General features: G+C 36.3%; 2 protein-coding genes across 3 annotated transcripts; both read right to left on the bottom strand.

Annotated features, from left to right (window-relative positions):
• Positions 1-721: 721 nt before the first annotated feature.
• Positions 722-6,088, bottom strand: LOC132622176 (uncharacterized). The gene is made up of 4 exons (XM_060336725.1): positions 5,204-6,088; positions 3,022-3,071; positions 2,621-2,698; positions 722-2,136 (listed from the first exon to the last, which is right to left on the bottom strand). The coding sequence occupies exons 1-4, from the start codon at positions 5,348-5,350 to the stop codon at positions 918-920; spliced, it is 1,494 nt and encodes a 497-aa protein (XP_060192708.1). The 5' UTR covers positions 5,351-6,088; the 3' UTR covers positions 722-917.
• A 1,777-nt stretch (positions 6,089-7,865) lies between these two features.
• LOC132621242 (katanin p80 WD40 repeat-containing subunit B1 homolog KTN80.4-like) lies at positions 7,866-19,435 on the bottom strand. Of its 2 annotated transcripts, XM_060335427.1 has the most exons (18): positions 19,199-19,435; positions 18,545-18,675; positions 17,801-17,918; positions 16,980-17,206; positions 16,799-16,901; positions 15,892-15,962; positions 14,687-14,761; positions 14,458-14,601; positions 14,139-14,316; positions 13,050-13,565; positions 12,486-12,542; positions 11,482-12,365; positions 10,375-10,500; positions 10,044-10,118; positions 9,831-9,943; positions 8,984-9,100; positions 8,804-8,872; positions 7,866-8,341 (listed from the first exon to the last, which is right to left on the bottom strand). In XM_060335427.1, exons 1-18 carry the CDS (start codon positions 19,221-19,223, stop codon positions 8,281-8,283), a joined length of 3,090 nt encoding a protein of 1,029 aa, XP_060191410.1. In that variant the 5' UTR covers positions 19,224-19,435; the 3' UTR covers positions 7,866-8,280. The 2 variants fall into 2 exon arrangements, with proteins under 2 accessions (XP_060191410.1, XP_060191411.1); XM_060335428.1 differs by lacking the exon at positions 19,199-19,435 and having other exon boundaries at positions 16,980-17,211.
• Between the last annotated feature and the right edge of the window lie 1,041 nt (positions 19,436-20,476).

Raw genomic sequence — 20,476 nt, 5'->3', positions numbered from 1 at the left:
GACAATCCTGCAAATTGCCCGGAACAGTTCCCTTAGAAAAGTAAGCCTTTCTCGAAATTGTACCAAATGACTTTGAAAATGAGTTATCTTGAACTTTTGACCTCCGCTTAACCGATGGGAAAACCTTCAGCGTCAAAAGTGTTGCTAATGGGACAAAACTTGTTAAATGATATTTTGTCCATAGGACAAACGGCGTCAAAAATTCAAGACCACTCATTTCCTAGGCTATTCTTGTAAGTCACCCCTTTCTCTGAACCTAATTTCTGATGAGGAAATGAGTCATAAAATGGTTGAAGAGAAGTCTAGTTTTGTAAGAGGAAATCGTGGATTAGTTTAAGATTGAAATATAACAACAATAAGATACCCAGTGTATTCTCACAAGTGAGGTCTAGAGAGGGTAAAATGTACACAGACCTTACCTCTATCTTTGCGAAGTAGAGGGGCTACTTCCGATAGACCCTCGGCTCAAAGTAGAAGATTGAAACTCAATAGCGCAAGTATACTTATTGTACGATGAAGTAAAATTATCTTGACTGCAAAAGGAATTTGTTCATCTTCTTTTTTATATACAAACACTTGCTAAGACATAAGGTTACTGATGCAGCACACGCTAAAACAGCCTTCTTCATTGGTCGACTTTTAGTTCACATCCATTTTAATTTTTAATCGGCTGAACTAAAGATGTTCACTCTGTGCGAGCTAACACTTTATGGATAATAACTGAAGGGGAAACAAAATTTGCAGCTGATTATCCACAACTTCATTAGAATATTATATTACACCTGCATTTCTCCTCTTTCAAGATGAAGCCTAGTGGCAAAATGGCCACAGAAAATAGAAAGATTATACAGAGAAAACTTCTATACCAAAAAGAAGAAGAAGAAGGAAATATAAATTAACCTAGGACACTAACCAAATCACTTTTGCCGAGCCCTTTTCCTCTCTTTGGTTACAGGCTTAATTCGATGGTCCTTCTTAACCTTAATATTGTGTTGTGTGGATTCCTTAGCTGGTACTTTAGTTTGTGGATTAACAGTCTCAATAGTCGATCCACACTTGATTTTTCCAGGCTTCTTGAAGCCCTTCTTAGCTGATATTAAAGATTGCAATGGTACCTTAGAATCAGCATCACCTGGTTTATGATTCTGTTTTCCTAGTGTTCCAGCAATAATGTCTTTCACATAGTTGCCATACTTGGCTTGAAGTTTGTCTTTTGAAGGGCGAGGGCGAACACTTCGTGGTTTCCCAGGTGGATTACCAATTGTTGGAAATGGAAGGAGGGACGATGTAGCTTTGTGGTAAGATCCCTTGTAATGTTCCCGATATGCTTTAGTGACAATATCTCTTAGGGCCGTTGCTGCTTTGTATTCTCTCGTTCTCTTCGAGTAAAATACCATGGCATTGTTGGCTAGTAGAAGGAAATCTCTGAAGAGTTCACCTGGTGTTTTGATGGACCAGTTGGCTAGTCTTGATCTAACTGTCTCGATATCCATATGTCGCCTTATCATTTTCTTGTATCTTGCTCTCTTCTGACTATCAAGACGATGCCTAAAGACCATAGCAGCTTCGTGCTGTGTGATAGAATTGAAAATCCTCATCAAGTCATCGTTCCTAAACCTAGATAAAGCTCCCCTATGATCGCTTACAGCAGAATGCCTAATACTCTGATCACAACTGGTTAATGCTTCTTTACAGTGAGAAGTGGAGGCGAGACTCGTTGAACATACGTTATCGCTCTCCTCGATGCTCCCTTCTTTGGCATCCCAAACGGTATCTTTTCTTCTCCTCTTACCTCTTCTCTTCCTCACAGCCCCTCCATTTCCATTGAAAGCTTCTGTAACCTTGCTTGTACTTGGAACTTTGTCCCGTTCCCAAGATTCGGAACGTTCTAGCTTTACAACCGTCTCTGTAGCTGAGGGTATGGCGGGAACCTGAGACTCAGGGGACTGGTTTGTTCTAATATCTAGTGTGAAACTGCCAGCAGACAATCCATCCTTTGCTTCTTCTTTCACAGAAGACTCAATATCTTCGGATTTTGTCAGAGGAGCAGGAGATTCGGTGTGACTCAAACCGTAGTCTATCTGACCAGACCGTTCTCTCTCAGCCTTTAGGCTTTTAATCTTTGACTCAAGAGACCTGAAAATGAACATTGAGAAACATGGAGTTACTTCAGGAAACAGATAATTAGTGGAACATGTAATGACCACTTGGCATGTGGAACAAGATTTTTATGTCATTCAGATGCAGGGGAAAGTGACATCATATTCATTAATGACACCTAAGTTTATGCCAAACATCATAAGATAACATGACTCTGCGTTTCCTAATACTTTTTTCTCTCCTTTCCCTCCTTTTCCAACTTTACTTTCCCTATTTGAGGCACAGGAAAAGGTGCGATTTTTTGTTTGCGCGTGTGTGTGTGGGGGGGGGGGGGGGGGGGGTGGGGGTGTAGGAGGTGTGAGAGAGCAAGAAAATATATATATAATTATCCGAGACCAGAAATGCTTTTTTTAGATTTCTCCATAGAAATGTGTTCAGTATTTCCAAGAACTTCAAAATGGCAGGATTTATTAGCTAGTGCTTATATCAACTTAAAACAGGAAGCAGCATATTTACTAACCCAATGGAGCTCTCAGATCTCACCAATTCCCGCTTCAGTTCTTCAACTCGTCGCTTTCGTAACTCTTCAAACCAAGCACTGGCCAAAAGAAGTTTAAAGAAGTAAGACACTGGTTAGGGCAAGGATGACATCCTATTATACTCAATTCAATGTAACTAAACGGAAAACATGTATTCATTCCAAAGCTGAGGCTTTGGCATAAAAAAAAATTTAACAGCGAACTCATGTAGCGTGACAGGCGGTAGACTAAGCTAGTAGCTATACAAGATAAAATAGCCCAGTGATGTGCACTCTATAAGATGGATATAAAACTCCTTATATGTGTCAGAAGCCATAACTGCCAGGGTAACTAACTCATGAATAAACTAAATAAGCTCATGATATCAAAGAAATTGACTCACGTGCATCCAGAGTAGCGCTTACGTAACTCCTCATACCTGGTTTTGCAGGCCTGCAATTAAAGTTTTTTGTCGATGACTCAAATCAGCATATCATAAAGTATGGGTAAAGGTATGACAAACTTAGGCATGGAGAAAACAAAGTCAAGAAAAGACATTGAAGTTAATCTGTTACCGTGTTATTTATTGGCTATTTAATCTGTTACAGTGTTATTTATTGGCTAGTCATAGGTCATCAAAGGACTACAATTATTATGAAAGAAATTAGTATGCCTCATTGTTTCCTTGTCTCTGGTTAGTGCATTTACATAGTTAGCAAGATATTTATCATCTTGAACTCTTGCTTACAGGATATGAAGGAAGCTGCTCAAAACTGCCAAGACACCACATATCTCATTTTACAACTAGTTGCAACTAAAAACCAACAACAACACGTGAGAAAATTATGGCTGAGAACCAATGATCTTATGATGTCTATGGTCCTCAATATCAAATAATTTAAGTACGTAAATGCTAGAATCAACTCTGTTGCAGGCTTACAGCAGAGACTACAATGCTGCCCTAATTCACGTCTCTTGCAGAAGAATCCCACACTAAGATCAAGAGGAAAGGGAAAATAAAGGCAGTAATTTTGCAGACAGTGAGGGAAGAAAAGCCAATTAACTTTACTAGTCATGAACTTACATATCTATATACCAAGCTTCTATAAAGCTATGTTGCTCAGATTCTTCAAAAAATAATGCAGGGTGTGTCCCAAATCCTTCAAAAACTATTCATTTTTGAAGATCCGATATGGGTGCAGTAATATTTGTGGAGAGTCCGAACAACATAGCCGTAAAGCTAGCAGCTTTTTTCAGAGAACATAGTACATAAATACTAGATCATCCTGAGTTGTCCTATCAGTTTTTCAGCCACCACTAGATCACCAAGTAGTCAAAGGCAAAGACCAGATAAATCTTGGTAGTAGGAAACTAAAACATAAAGCAACCAAGAAACACTGACATATGAAATGCGCTACACCACTACATGAAAGATTCCATTTTCCATTGGGGGTCACCTCACTATTTGGAACTTGGCAGCCACAGGATCATTAATAGGGACAAAAGTTTAGGCTGCCCCAAAACCATTATGACCCACCAAAAGCTTCAGATTCTGGTTCACCTTGAAAGTGTACCAACCAAACTCCTCTTGCCACATAATTAAGTGGGGACCCCTCCACCTCAACAATAATTTTGTAATTCTATCTATTCAATTTTACTAGGACAGACAGGACACAAGCGGAGGGAGAGCCAGAGAACAAGGTACCGGTTTGGCCAAACCCATTAATTTTGGTTCGAACTCTTTGTATTTATCTAAGAAAATCTATTTAATATGTATAAATTAAAAATTATCAATTTAGAACTCAATAACTTAAAAAGTGCTAGAATTCTGAACTCATAAATTTCAAATCGTGGCTTTGCCTTTGGCGACACAACCAAACCAGGGGCGAAGCCACATATGGCCCCCTTCGGCGGAAAATTACCTTGTTTATACATGGTTAAAATTATTTTTTTTATGTATAGATAGTAGATGTTGAGCCCCTTTGGGCTTCTTTGTGTGTTTACTTCCCATATTTTAAACCCCTTATCGAACACCTGGCTCCACCACTGATTACCAAACAATTCACTTTATCCAAAGAAATGATTTGGTTTTATAACAATGAAATTCCCACTGCTGCTATAAGTGATACTGGAAAACAAATTACTCACACTGGATGCATAATAAAGCCATGTGCTAAACTAAGGTAGGAACACACTAGCAATAAACTATGATTAAGTGATAAAACTTTATATTATAAACAAAGTATGTTATTCACATATTGCTTTAGTGCAGCAGTGAAAGACTGAAAGTACAAAGTATGTAGTATTTTCTAATACTCAAGAGGGACAAACTTAAATTTCTAAATCTGCCACTACACCATTCATAATTAGAAAAATAAGGTGGTTGTCTTGTTTAAATAGAGAAAGAAATAAGGGCCTATTTAATTATCATACTAGATGGGCCCCACAAAATCAAACCGATAAGGAGACCGAGGCAATACATAAATAAATAAATACTAGTATCCGACAAAGAACAATAATTCTTCTATAAGGAGTATTGTCGCTATCATAAAAATAGGGGGACGTAATTGTAAAAAAGTGCAAACCTCAGGGGTAAAGCAGTAAGGATTTATAGTCCTTGCACGTAGCTCCGAAGCGACGACGTTCCAATCTCTAATCCCATACCGACGAACAGCACTACCGAGTATTAGCTCTTCCCACGTACCCCACTTGGGCCCCACCCCCTCCTCCATCCTAACCGCTCAAAATCCACAACCTCCACGTGTACGGCTCAGATAATTTCTTGACAAAAAATAATGTCACACCCCCTAAAAAAAAATTCCGTTTTGAATCTGACCCCACACGACGTTATCTAATCGGGGCACGTTAGCAACAACAGACGGCGCACGTTAGCAGCTACCGCCGCGACGGCAAAACATCATCGGGAATTACGAGAAAAAGGGGGAAAAACTGTTTGTTTTTTTTGGGTTTGAAAGATAATGGGAAATCATGGTTTTCTAAACGTAAAATGCAAAGTTGGAAGGTTGATTTTGGTGGGTAATTTTTGAAAAGTTCTGTTTTTTATTTTTATTTTAAAGATTGTTTTCTTTTTTTTTTGTGTGTGTGTCAAGAATTATCTGGGTTGGTGTTAATTTTTGTTTTGTTAGGGAAGAAAAAGCGAGAGAAAAGGGGTTGACGGATTTGTGAAGATATGGGAAATTGAGGTGAAAAAGAAAGAAACAAGCAGGATAATGATTGATGAAGAATGGTTAATGTAAGAGAAAAACATGGAGAAAACTGTATTCTTTCTGTAATTTTGGAGATTTCTGTTTGTTTCTCGAGAATTTTGGTTTACCTGAAAATATCTCTATTCCTCTCTGAGACTCTGAGGGACGAACGGTGAATGGCATTTTCTTATTTTTGGGGGTCAAAAAGTGTTATTTTAATAATATAAAATGACCCTTGAAGTTTAGAATATGACATTCATATCATTTCGATTCTTACACGTTGTATGATTTGACTGACTTTGAATGACCATGTCCCAATTAGATTGACTTGTACATACACATATGTGTTGGCTGGGACTTGAGTTCTAACAATTCAATTAAACTGATTATAACATATTAATGCAGTCGTATGTATTTTAGATAAGGCGGAATACATGATAATCCTTTAAAATTTATCGGTAAATTTATTTACACACTCGAATTATAACATGTTCTAAGTTGAGAGCCTGAACACATGATAAAATATTCTTATTAGACACTTTCAATTAAGAAAAAACATGTGTTCTCAAGCACTAATTACGTTCAGGAAAAGCTTATGATTGTGTTCTCATGCGCTAATTACATAGATAAGTTACCTATATAATTTATGACAAATTTATGGGGATATTGATGTATTGCACCATTAGATTACAATATCATTTTTATTAAGGAAAGTTACTTCATATTGTTGGTTAATTTAATTAGATAACCTAAATAAATAATATATACAGTCCATATAGTGAACTTAAAAACTTTCTATATGCCTAAAGAGAGAGATAGCTGCCAACTTTCATGGAGAAAAAAGCAAAATAATAAATAAGCAAACTAGTAGAATCTATGAGAGTGATACTTGGACTAGGCGTTTTTGGGGTCAATGTAAAAATGCCTTTCAGATATGGTGTGTCATTCGATGCTTCTAGTGCCTTCTATTTTAGACCTTTAACAGATTGAGACGTATGTTTGTGCCTTTGTGCAATTTTATGCAGTTACTTTAATATCTTAACTGATTATTTTTATTCGTTTCTACATTCTAACTTCAAGTAAGTCCTGAAAAAAGAGGAAAGGGGAAGTGGATTGCGTGATTTGATCTCGTAAGACAAGTATTTGTTTAACCAATGAATTCAACAACAACATATCAATTATCCGTAGGAAAATATATACCCCCCAAACTCCAAACCAACAAAAATAAAAAACAGACGAAGGAAACACATAAAAGTATGTGTCATACGCACTGCATAAAGAAAATAAGTTACACGTATTTTCTATTTTAAATTCAACTTGATGAACTGAAAAAATATCTATATATATTTGAAAGAAAACATTGCAGTGGCCGAGAGGCTACAATTTGAATTTTGAACCATAATAGTATTTAAATCGCCATATTTGTAGTTGTCTTTTTAATGTTATAAAAATAATTTAAAACAAACAACAATTATATGGTCAAAAGTTTGTGAACGTCATTTATCCTGTATAGATTATAGAAGTAGTTAACCTCTGAATCTGTTGCGCTATTATGACTAACGTTTATGAACGTCATTTCTGCTTTACTTATAACCTTATATAGAACATTCTTATTAGGTATTTTGAAAAACTTGGTGGTAAGATTCATTTTCTTTCTATAAATGCAAGTCGTTTTGCTGAACGTCCATTTCACTTGATGTTGCCATTTCGAATATCAGCCGGCAACTTTTAAGTTCTGCTTCCTAATTAAATTTCCATAAGTCTCGCTCCTAACCTAAATATGTGTTGATTTATTGACCGTTTGGAAACATCAAAAAGGAAGAAGAATAATGTATGAATGTGTTATATTATACGCGTTTGAGAACGGCCATATACTCCATAATAGGAGTCTTATTGTATAATGACATTCACCTTAGTCATCATTTAAAATTAAGCTTACCATTGTACGCTTAGTTCAATATTGCACCAGTTAACCACTGAACAGCTTATAGTAACTTGAGAAGAAAATACAATATTTAGAGTTCCAATAACAAGTAGGGCGTAAGAACATATGTTTCATTGATCAAATGATGTACACATCTCATCCATTTTTTACTATTACAGATACATGTACACAACTTACATATGGATACATACAGGCAGGAACTTAAAATATGTTCAACCCGTGTCTGGATGAAGACAGCTGTGCCACTCTCCACCAAAAGGTAATTTTATGTTGATTTTTTTTACCTTTGCCTCCCAAACCAGTTGCAGCGGTGGCAGAGGACAGACATTGTATTTCCATCTTGCTTGTTTTCCGCTATTACAAGGTTCTTGAAAATGGTAGCGTGGAAACCCGAGGAGCAAAATTGTGGGAGTCGAAAAAGAGCCCATCAGTTCGAGAATATTGTACATTCGCTAACTTCCATTCTGTTGTCTCGCTTTGCTATTAGGAAAATCATATATGATAAACTGGACTATGATTCTTGAAGTAGGAGATTCAATTGTAATGCACCTTTTGCCAACAGACCACCTCTCCTACAATAGAATGCAAACGGAAATTGAGATAGTCAACAAAATCAAGATATAAGGAGTTTGGGATTTAGCTGCACTGGATATAACACCAAAGGATGTTATTAAAGAAAATAAAGGGAAGTCTACTTGACAAGAAGTTGCATCAACCTACTTTGAAAATTTCAAAAAGTCCAATACAGACATATTGATCGGTTGCGTAGGCAGGATTTTTCGTAAGCGGTGTTGATATTTATAGAAGATACAACAAAGCTATTAATATCACATTGGCAGGTAAGAGATAGCCTTGACCCACTGGTTAACTTATGTTTTAAGCTATAAGAGGACGTGGGTTCGATACTACATAACCACAATTTTTAGCCACAAAGGTCATATTTGCCAAAAATATGGCTTAGGTTAAGGTTCAAACCTGCAACCTCAGACAAGAAAATCATAATAATGAGAAGTAAGAAGTGGATTCTTTATTACCTTATAAGTGCAGGAAGTGTTTTCTGTATATCTTGGAGATGGGCAAAGCACTGCCTGCAGCACTGAATTCTGTTTTACATTGTGGAAAATCAGAGAAATGTAAGTGTTTTGTATTTACCATCATCCAAGCAGATAAAGATAAACGAAAAGTGAGCTACCTAACCACATAAGCAACAATACCTTTCTTCTGCATGAAGATCAACCCCTACAGATGGACGTGCTGAAACGGCTGAGCGAACTACGGGGCCAAAGACCGCAACAAGTTTCAACAACAGCTCCAGAGAAACATTTGCATGCCTGTAGAAGAGGAAACAGACGGAAGCATTAAACATGTGAAGAAGAAAATGAAAGAAAAAAAAAAACTACGGAATTTACCAGTGGAAATCAGAAAAAAAAAAAAAAATTAACAGTAGAATTCCATGAAATAAAATAAGTGTGCAACGCAACCCGACCACATCAATACAGATAAAACCATAAAATTGTTTAAAGCTACTAAATCATCTGAGGTAATCACACTTTTATTTCCTTAGCTTCAATTGAACCAAGTAAAATTCACCACCATGGTGAAAACTGATTAAAAAAGAACATACAAAATGTCAAGGTATGCCAAGATATGTATGTCATTGTTCATTCTTTTCTGTTCTAACCTTTCGAATTAATATATTACCATGCTAAAACTTCTAATTTGACAGGGCGGAGGGGGAAAACCAATACATTATTTTGCAGAAACTCAAAACCAGTCACCCCAGCTTGATTGGTCACCCCTAGAAAATTGTATGAAGAAACGATGATCTCCTTTACTGGTATATAATCAAAGAATAAATAATCACCATTTATATTGCAGTAATCATTAAAGCAGCCATATTTGAAGGAATGTCAAACTGGAAACAGAGGTAGACATGTCACAATTTGGGACGGTTAAGACAGTGGAAGTATGAAAGTAATGTTTTCCCTGTTATGACTTCAAGGAGGTAAGCAAGTTAAGACATCATAAATAACTGAATCTGCGAGTTGTGTCACTATGTACCTTTCTACCTTACTATCAAGTAAGGCTAACAGTACAGGCAGCAAGCAGGAAAACAAATCCAAATTGATAATCTCCATTTTATCTATGAGGGCACTCACAACATCAGCTTGTACCTGCAAGAGGAAATAAATTTAAGAAATACATAGGAGAATTTGTCAAATATAATATTTGGGAAGAGACCGCTATGACAGAGAAGTTTCAATAAATGCTCACAGAATGATCTGGCAACTTCCTCAAAGCATTTATAGCACCCCTGATGTCATTCCGTTCCCAGAAGTGACGAACTACCTGAGAGGTTAAAAGATTATACTTGTTAGAGGCTTCAAGCATTACAGGATGACAAACAGATTTTCCTATATCAAAGTATCAAACAAGAAAATAATTCGAAATTCCTACAAAGATTGCATGTCCTGCTGTCAGCATTAGACTGGCATTTCTCCTAAAAAGTTATTTCTAAGATGAAGTTAGGAATGCAGAAAGTAATATATGTGTAACACATGTAAATAGATGCTCGCATTATAATATATCACCAGCTAAAGGTTACCTGCAGCTTTGTCAAACGAGATCTAAACGCACTTAGCAGCACATCATGGCTTTGCATAAGATCTTCAATAACAATATCATCATTCTGAGCTGACTCACACTGTGCAATAGTCTGCTGATCAGTATTCTGCACGTATGCAAATAACATACAGTGAGTTGTGCCAATGTTGAGAAAGTATTTACCAAATAGCATTGATATATTGAAAGAGAAAGCTGCAAAAAAATCAATGTTACAAATGAAAACAGTTGCGATCCTAACTCCACCGCGTCTTCCCATGTCAACTTATGAGACGCGAGAAAAAATAAAGCCTGGAAGCAGAGAATAGAAAGTTACCTTCTCTCTTTTTCTTTTCTTTTTTAAATTTATTTATGTGGTTATTTTTTTTTCCCCGAAATTCTCCCATTTCACAAATAAAGGAAGTTTTTCCAGGAGAGGGTGAGAGCTTGAGACCAAAGGAGCTGAAGATTTCTCAATTTCTCACAAGTTCTTGGAGAGAACGAGAAAAAGATCTAATACTAATATATAGTTTGGGCTTTAGAATAACCCAATTCAAAGCGTAATCAAAGAATATTTGTGGAGTTCTACCCAATTCAAAGCGTACAATAGACCCTCGTGGTCCAGCCCTTCCCCGGACCCCGCGCATAGCGGGAGCTTAGTGCACCGGGCTGCCCTTTTTTTTTTTTTTAAACCATAAAGAAATAGTTTTAAAAATGATAATAAAATAACTCCTTGTAAATTGTAATGTAACTCTTTATGACACTGTCCAAGAATATTGCTATCTGTTAAGTTCTCTACTTGCACTAACTGGGGTTTCTTATGTATCCTCTCATCACCTGTTTTAAGAGTTTAAACCACATTCCTCGTAGATATATTAGATACAGAACATCTCGTTCCTAGCAGGAGCACTTAGCTATGTGAGATTTTTTTAGGTTCACATAATTTACATAGCACAGTGGAGGACATGTATTTCAACATTGGCAGCATTGCTTAGATAGAAAGTACAGGTATACCAGATACAACCAGGCAATCTAAACATATCAACAAAAAAAAAAAGGGAAAAAAAAAAGAAGAAGAAACAATCAAGTATAGATGGCACAAGATCAATACCGGCAAAGAAGCTGATTGTGGTCGCTCAGCATTAGAACCAGAAGACAACAAGCGGACTGGTTGTGCTTCCTCAGCTTTAGAACGAGAAGCCAATAAGCGTGATGTTTTAGCTTCCTCAGCTTTTGAACGGAAAGTCGACAGACGGGATGTTCTTGCTCCAGTTTTATACTTAGAAACAGGCACAGGGGATGCTTCCAGTTCCTCAGCTTTAGAACGAGAAGCTAGTAAACGGGATCTTCTTACATTCTCGGGTCTAAGCTGTGAAGCTGGCACAGGGGATGCTTCTAATTCCCCAGCTTTAGAACGAGAAGCTGGCAAACGGGATTTTCTTACATACTCGGATTTAACCTGTGAAGGTGGCTTAGGGGATGCTTCTAATTCCTCAGCTTTAAAACAAGAAGCTGGTAAATCGGATTCTCTAACTTCGTCAGATTTAAACTGAGAAGCTGGCATACGGGATGCTTCAACTTTCTCAGCTTCAAAATGAGAAGCTGGTAAATGGGTTGTTCTTCCTTCTTCAGATTTAAACTGAGAAGCTGGCTTATGGGATGTGTCTAATTCCTCAGGTTTACATTGAGACGCTGGCAAAGCATATATATTTGCTTCCTCAGCTTCCGAAAGAGCTGAAGGCAAGGGGCGGGTTGCCTCCTCTGCTTTAAAACGAGAAGCTGTAAAAGGGGATGTTTCTGGTTCATCATCAGTTTTTTTGGTAAAGGTTTCGGGTTCCTCATCTTTACAACAGGAAGGTGGCAAAGGGGATACTACTGTTTCCTCAGTTTTAGAATGAGACTGTGCATCCAGCTTATGGACATCATCCATGTTCAACCCTTCTCTTTTCTCAAACCTCTCAACCAAACTGCGCGTCCTTCCTCGTACTACCACCACTGCCATTTTAAGCAAAGCATCTATTAGAATGTATCTGATTTTTTACTTACATAAAAAAAAGAAATGCTTAACTTTTTTTTTTTTCCTTTTGTTACAGCATAGTTTTATCAGACACCAACCTCCATTCACAAATCGAACTGGATGTGACTCTTTCCTGCCTTCTGAAGCCACGTTACCTGAAACATAATAGAAATAAAATTAACATTTGTTTTCATGCTTCTAACTTATGCATCTGTATGTGCAAAGAAAAGGTCAAGTAAAAAACTTTAAACCATTACTGAAAAACTAAAATGTCACCAAATCAGGAAGTGATACCAGCGACTTACAAAGTATCAAGCAAAAGCAGACAATGATAATTTCAGACAGCATGACATAGCACTGATCAGGTATAAAATAACATAAAGTTAAAACAATCTTATGATAATGTGCCATAAGTCTCTGAACACTAGTCAAACACAAACTAAGAATTTCTTAGAGTTCATTTTTTTTGTTTTAAGGTAAGTTTAAACGAGCAAATTCCTCCAGATGAAGAAACCTGTAACTAAAGTAAAGATCACCAGCCCAAAATTAGCAGAAAACCTCGAAGAGATTAACCGAGGAAGAATGCAGAAAACTGTGCAACATGGAAACAAATCATAGGGAGCTCAAAAGCCAATTCAAATAAAGAGCATTTTAGAACTAACGGTTCTCCTGATTCTTCAGCAGTGGTTGCAATGAAGTTTTCTCTAGCTTTTCTCCACCATGCTTGACAGCTGAATCTTTTGCCTCAGAACATTCCCTGGAATTATTATCTGCCATAAGCCGGCTATCAACATTTGATTCCTTCTTACAATCTACTGTACACGGCAAACTGTCTGCAGATTCAGACTCAAGAGCCAAAGAAATCTTCTCCATATCGAAGTTGTTTCTGGATTGGCGCTTTATGTGAGACGGCTTTTGTGGTATACCACCACTTAAACTGGTTGCAGAAATAGATTCCCTTCTACAAGTATCCAAATTTTTCTCCTCTGGAATATCACGAGGTACCACACTGGGGACGACAAATGATTTACCTACTGGCAATCCATTAGTTTTTGCAGGTAAACCAACGACAGAATTAAGCTTCTGACTCGACTGTTTCTTGCTTTCCTTAGAATCTGAAGGCGGAACCACTTTTGGTGATTGAGAAGTAACTTTCTTAATGGTTACAGGATTTTCACCTGCAAAATGGAATTTTGAAGTGCATAGGAATTAGATCTGCCATTAGATATGGACATGTAAATTGAAAATTGTGATACTAGATGAAGTAGAAAGAGTTTATCCAATAAAAAGTTGCATTTCAACTAGTAATGAAGAACTATGATGAAATTCACCAAATCCTTTTATGGAAGAATACGTCGGTGGCAAGGTCAAGTCTTCTAATTACCCAACATTGGCATGTTAGAACCGATGTTGCTCGAACTCTTCAAAAATATCAACGGGTGCGTCGGATTTTCCAAAAATTAGTGTGTGTTTTTAGAGAATCCGACAGGGGTGCGGCAACAATTTTGGAGAGTCCGAGCGACATAGGTTAGAACTACTAAACCTAAAATGACGGAACAAGTTGGTTCACCCAGATAACCAGTTATATGTAGTAATGTAGTATCACTATATCGAGTAAGAAGTTACCCAGACCATTCTATTTTTTGAACAAGATGACAATATTAGAGTTCCTTAATGTCAGGTTGTTAATTTTCTTTGCAGTTTCCATGATCTGTTTTTGTTTTTGAGAGGAAAATGTAAAAACAACTTACAATCCACATATATATTCTTTATTTCCTTGGAATCAATGTCAGGTGATGTGCAGCGCAGACTTGAGTTAGAACTTCTGTTGCTTCCGACTCTTTCTAAACGACACTCCACGTGTTCCTGTTTCTGCTCCAAGTTACTTTGTCTCTCTGGATTTAAACCAGCTCCATAGGGCTCAATAAGCTGGCAGGAAAGAGCATAAAAATCACAGAATAAAGCAAATGAAAATAACTAATTATGAAACATAAAGGTCAAATGTAAACATAAACCTAAAACTAAAACCATGGACAAGTTGACTTAAGCTTTGGTGATCAAGGTAAGTACCGAAATATCTGCAACCCAAACTCCAACATAGTTTTGGTAATAGGCACCACCTACAAGCTTCCCATCATGTATGCAGAGATCACTTAAAGTCGACCATCCCATTTCAACAGAGTCGTGACACATCGCAGGCTCCCATGAATAAACCTTTAGGTCAAAGGTGGTCAACAAACATGAGAATTGCTTATTTCAACAATAGAATTACAAAAATGCAGAATGCCAAGAGCTTAACCTTCAAGCTATCATCCAGTCCACAAAACAGAGTCCTTCCATCCGGGTGAAAGGTCATTGATCGTACTCCTGCAACCTATAAGAGCACGTCAAAACTTTCAAAAAACTAATCGTATCCGAGTAGGTTAAATTTTAACATAAAAATCTAATCAAAACAAATATACTGGATTCAACATCACGTCCTGTTTTCCTATCGCAGGAGAATATGCACCAGTATCAATATTTCCCAGAAAAGAAAATTATCCAAACACGAGAAATTTATTTACATTGCCAGTTTCTTGGTTCTATGCCCGAAAAGAACACCACATTCGTTTGACCAGTAAAGCATTTGGAGTGAGAAGCAAGTCTAATGTTTAGCCCGCCCACCTACCCTTCTCATGCATCGAAGAGTAAACTGAAACATAAGAGGCACGAAGACGGCAGCAAATATATTGAGGAGGTAGTCTAACGGTTTTAGCCCACCTATCATCCTAAAGCATCCAAGAGTAAACTGAAACAGGGGCACACCGCACAAAGATGGCAGCAAATATTTCGAGGAGCAAGTCTAATGGTTTTAGTCCACCTATCCTCCTAATGCATCCAAGAGTAAACTGAAACATTAGTGGCACAAAGACGACAGCAAATATTTTGAGGAGCGAGTCTAATGGTTTTAGCCCACCTATCCTTCCTAATGCATCCAAGAGTAAACTGAAACATAAGGGGCACAAAGACGACAGCAAACAGTCTTAGCAGATATCCCAAGTCTTTTGTTCCCTACAGAGTCTCTTCCTATCATCCTCAGAAAGATAGGAAGAGAAACTCACATGAGATAACCATTTCGATCTTAAATTGCTTATCCAAGAAAGAACCTCATAATTGTTTTGACAAAATAACTGCTTCAATCATTTCCTGTAGTATATCCAACTTTCTAAATTGCAACTTCTAAGACATGTTTTAACAGGAAAATGGGAGAATCTTATTTAGTTATAGAAGCACTTTGGTATAAGCATATAGCAGAAAAGCTAACATGAAGGCAACATCAAGGGGGAAATAACTAACGGTACAAGTAGTCAGAGTTATTACACAAAGCATGAAATGTATACAAATATCTGGATATGATCCTAACAACCAACAAGCAGACAACTAAGAACGCCTTCCAATGCTTGCACATGGTGTACGTTTTTCCTTTTTCAAGAATGAAAAGTTGAAAGAAGATGGCATAGATACCTCTCGTCTGGTAGATCCAATCAATTCAAATGTTTCCAAATCCCAAAAGTTTACGGTACGGTCTGCAGAACCTGAGAACAACTCAAGTGTTAAAACAAGATTACATAGTAACAGCAGGAAAAACGATCATCTTTATTTGGAGAGAGACAAGGTACAAGACCTCATTGAGATTTGAGAATTAATTACTTGATCCTACTTAAAAATGCCATCTTATGATGGATCTGGCTTTAACCATTTTCGACTCAAGTACACCACCACCTCCTGAAATGTTTGAAATTTTCATAATCTGAACAATGAATCAGTGGAATAAATCCTTTTGCTTAGAAACACACATCTTTTCCTGTGATTCCTTTATTCATTTAAAATTGATATGTTCTCTTTTCTAATCGAAAAGTTAAGCAAGTAGCACTATTTATGACAAGGGTAGGCAAGAACCCAGAAACCTTTTAGCAAGTCTATTAAAAAGGCATGTTTGGCCAAGCTGCCAAAATCAGCTAGAAGTACTTCTTATCAAAAGTATGAAAAGTCCTTTTCGATCGCAGTTTCTGCTTGATTAAATTATTTGAGAAGTGATTTGTTAGTAGTTTGTGTTTGGCAAATATCTCAAAAAGTAATTTTACACGTTAAATTACGAAAAAGGAAGTCACAACTAACTAATTTGGTAAATATTTTTGATAGGGCAATCTTGTCCCAAAAAAATTGGAAGAAGCTACTTTTTTCCGGTTCTACTTAAAAGCTCAAAGTAAGTCACAACTGAAATATGAAATAAAACAAAAGAAGACCAGGTCAAGGACAGAGGTAGGAGAATCATTTACATCAAAAGGAAAGGGTAAGGGAAAGAAGAAAACCAGACAAAAAAAAATTCAGAGCACCAATTCTACGATTGGGTTCAGAATAAAAGGAGTACCTGTTGCCAAAAGAAACTCAAGTGGATGGAAATCTATGGATCGAATGTGCCCTTCATGGAACTTAAAGTCATGCAAGAGCTTTCCAGCTGTTAGGTCCCATACCTGACTAACAATAAAGGTTAAATACTCTAGCAACAAGAGTCTATAATGTCACATTTTTTTATCCAATTTAGGAATTACCTTCACAACATTGTCAAATCCACCAGAAACCACCCAGCGGCCATCAGGAGAGAATCTTATGGTACTTATTCCTCGAGTATGACCTTTGTATGTGTGGATGCATCCTTTCTTTCTTATATCCCATATCTTAAGATTAGTGTCCATAGATCCAGATGCAAAAAATTCACCAAAAGGGTGGAATTCACAGGCAGTGCAATACGATCTGTGTCCAGTAAGAGTGCGAACCACTACACTTCAAGAACAATTACCAGATTAGGAGTCAGGCTGGATATACTTGCTCATCTGAGCAAAAAAGGATCGCATATTTTATTTAATAGGCAGATAATTCGAACACTTGAAGGATGTTCAGTAAATATGACTAATGTCAATCTTGAAATCGTAAAGCAAGTTTCTTGTGTAACTGAAGATCCAAAGGTGCCCTTTCAGTTACATACCGAGTTGGTTAATGAATACATGATCATGCAGTAAGCGTTAATTGCAACTAACTTGCCCAAGCAATCAAATCAACAAGCCATTTTTATGTAAAAAGACATTTACTCCTATTAAGACATATGCTTGACTCATTTACACCAAATCATCGGGCCAACAGGCCAGGGCAACTTCAGGCGATGTTTTCTCGTTACTAGAGGTCTAGCAGGTAAGACCAACATTTAACAAGTAGGAAAAGTGCTTAGAGGATGACACAGAAACGCCATGAAATACAAATTGCGAGCACATTCTTTTTTTGAGAATTTTTTTCGAGCAGATTCACTGCAATGCTTTATGAGTAAAGCTAGTATAGATTCTATAGAATATAGAGCTAAAAAGATAAATCAACTTACTTTTTGTTTCTTCCAGATCCCATAGCTTTATTACACCTGATGAAGCGCCAGCAAGCACTAGAACCTCTGCAGAGTCAAAAGCTACAGATTCTATTGGACTTGTGTGACCACTCAGGCTCTGCACAATTGCACAAAACCAGAGTATTCAGTCCCAGATGACTAGTGATATAACATAAATTAAAATTTAAACATGTAGCTTCACAAAACAGTGAGTCAATCCATGCATTCAAAGTTAGATGAATGACCCATCACTTCATACTCAAAAGGTTTACAATTTTCCATATATTTGTATTCTTTATCATACCAGAGGCTGCAAATCAACACATCAGTTTGATGAATAAATGACAAAATTTGGAAATGCATGATCCACATGTTACTGGTTTCGGATACTCTGGCATTTTCAAGTGGCAGATCCAATTCCACGGGTAAAGATTTTTAAGTGGCAGCATTAACAATTTTAGAAGTTCTCTACCCCATTTAAATTGCACATCACATCTCATTCCTCGACCATCACGCGCTCTAATTATCTAGAGAAGGATCCAACAACAAAAGCAGCAGCAGCTCTTCCAGCATAGAAGGTATAATCATAATAAATCACTCATTTTAACGCATTTTGCATTTGAACTATACATTCATACAAAAGGAAAGATCTCATTGTTGGGAAATAAAATCAAATATCTCAATTACGCGAAACGACATTACTCGGGCAACTGAACTGGAAAAAGATTGAATTTTGAAACTCACCGCAGTGGATGTTGGTTTACCAATGGACCAAAAATTCACATTTTGATCATCTCCACCAGTGAGAAACTGTCTACGCGTCTTCTTCCCAAATCTTAAACAGTTTACATTCCCCGAATGCGCCACAAATTCCTCTATATTTCATATTAGTCAAGAATCACAACAACCCATCAACTAATACTTGAAACTAAAATAAAATTACAGATTGAAGTTGACAATATGCACCTCCAACACCAACTCTTAGCTAAACCTAAATACTTAGGAAACCAAAAGGGAAGTGCAGAATTCATCTTAAAATAAATCATACCGATAAAAAAATTAATACTTCTCCACATACTTGAAATTTAAAAAATTACACATTGAAGTTGAAATGCACATACAACACTAATTCTTAGCTAAATCTCAAGACTTAGATTGCAGAAATCATATTAAAATAAATTTCATTCAGCTCACTCCAACCAAATTTCTCTAATGCCTAAATAAAATCAAAATTCTGATGAAAATTTACTAAACTTTTCCTTCAATTTCCAGCAACTTACTCTAGGATTTTATAAAATACCCTCAGATCAAATAGAAACTACTACATCACAGTAAGATTCAAAGTTGAAGCGCATTTCAGTAAATGAAGAATGAAGAGCAAAATTGGCAAAAGGATACGCAATTTGTAACCACGTTTAGCCATTATCGTACTGCAAATCGGAAAACTGGGCGTTAAATAAACGACGCCGTTACTTGGATTTGTGGATTACAGAGATGAAGAAAGGAAGGCAGAGTTGAGTGGAAAATACACACACAAAGTTAGGAATCGATTTGTCTCAACAAAAAAGCCCAAATGGTAATTGCAAAATTCAGAGGATTTTAAGAGAGAAGAAAAGAATTGCCTAAATATAATACTATAACTTATGTGGTGCCACTTTTTTCTTTTTTATCTTTTTTTTTTCTCGAAAGCGTAATGGAAAGATTCAAAGAACTGTTTATATTTTACTTTTTTACTAATTTACAGAATAGAATAATTAAAACCGTGTTGTTACTGTCTTACAGATCTGGGTTTGGATAAATTTTCAGACTCAGATTTGTTTATTCTTCTATTTTAACCGGAATACATGTGATTTTCTCTGTATAATCAATTATTGCTAGAATCTTTGTGTTTCATTTTGAATTTAAAATTTGTTGTTGTATTGACTTGTCCAAAACATTCTAGCCACTAACAAATAGACTAGCTCTTGTGGTCAAGGACCATTTTGGTTGCTTTTATATTTTCACTTCCCTTTTTCTTCTGGTTTTTAATACTAAAGATATTGTTTTGAAAAATGTCAAAAACACGGAAATGGTTGTTGGAATTTTATTTCAGTGTAATAAGTATTTACACTTCTAAGAAGATAGGAATGCACTAAATATATATTACTGACGAACAAAAAAAATAAGAACACATGGAATATATATTTTAAAGATCTATAAGATATTATGGAAGAGAATAAATATTTAAGTTAGAGCACTAAGACTTTCAATTTCATCCTTTACCTACCATATCATAACAGAAATTAAATAAATAGGCAATAATTCAAATAAGAAATATATGTTTATGCCTCTAAAGATGATGGAGGGAACGGAGATTTTTTTTTTATATTTGAGAGTTTAAATAAAGATAAAGAAGCACTTTAAGACCTCGTCTTATTAAGAAAACAAACCTAATGTCTATTGGATGTTCAGTTAAGTTTTGTCTTTATCAGAAAAAAATGATTTTAATCTTTCAAGTCAACTTTAATAATAAATAATCAATAAAAATAGCAATCGTTTAATCTAGATAGAGGCAATTCAACAAACTCATAATCAATTATGTTTTTTTTCATTTTTTTAGGTGTTTTAAATGAGATTAGGAATTTCAAGATAAGATCAAAAATGTAAAGGAAAAGTTAAATAATATTAACAAGACGA

Source organism: Lycium barbarum, chromosome 12, assembly GCF_019175385.1.
Source record: "Lycium barbarum isolate Lr01 chromosome 12, ASM1917538v2, whole genome shotgun sequence".
NCBI classification, from domain to species: Eukaryota; Viridiplantae; Streptophyta; class Magnoliopsida; order Solanales; family Solanaceae; genus Lycium; species Lycium barbarum.
The sequence above is the reverse complement of the archived record's forward strand: the minus strand, read 5'-3'. Positions and strand labels throughout refer to the sequence as shown.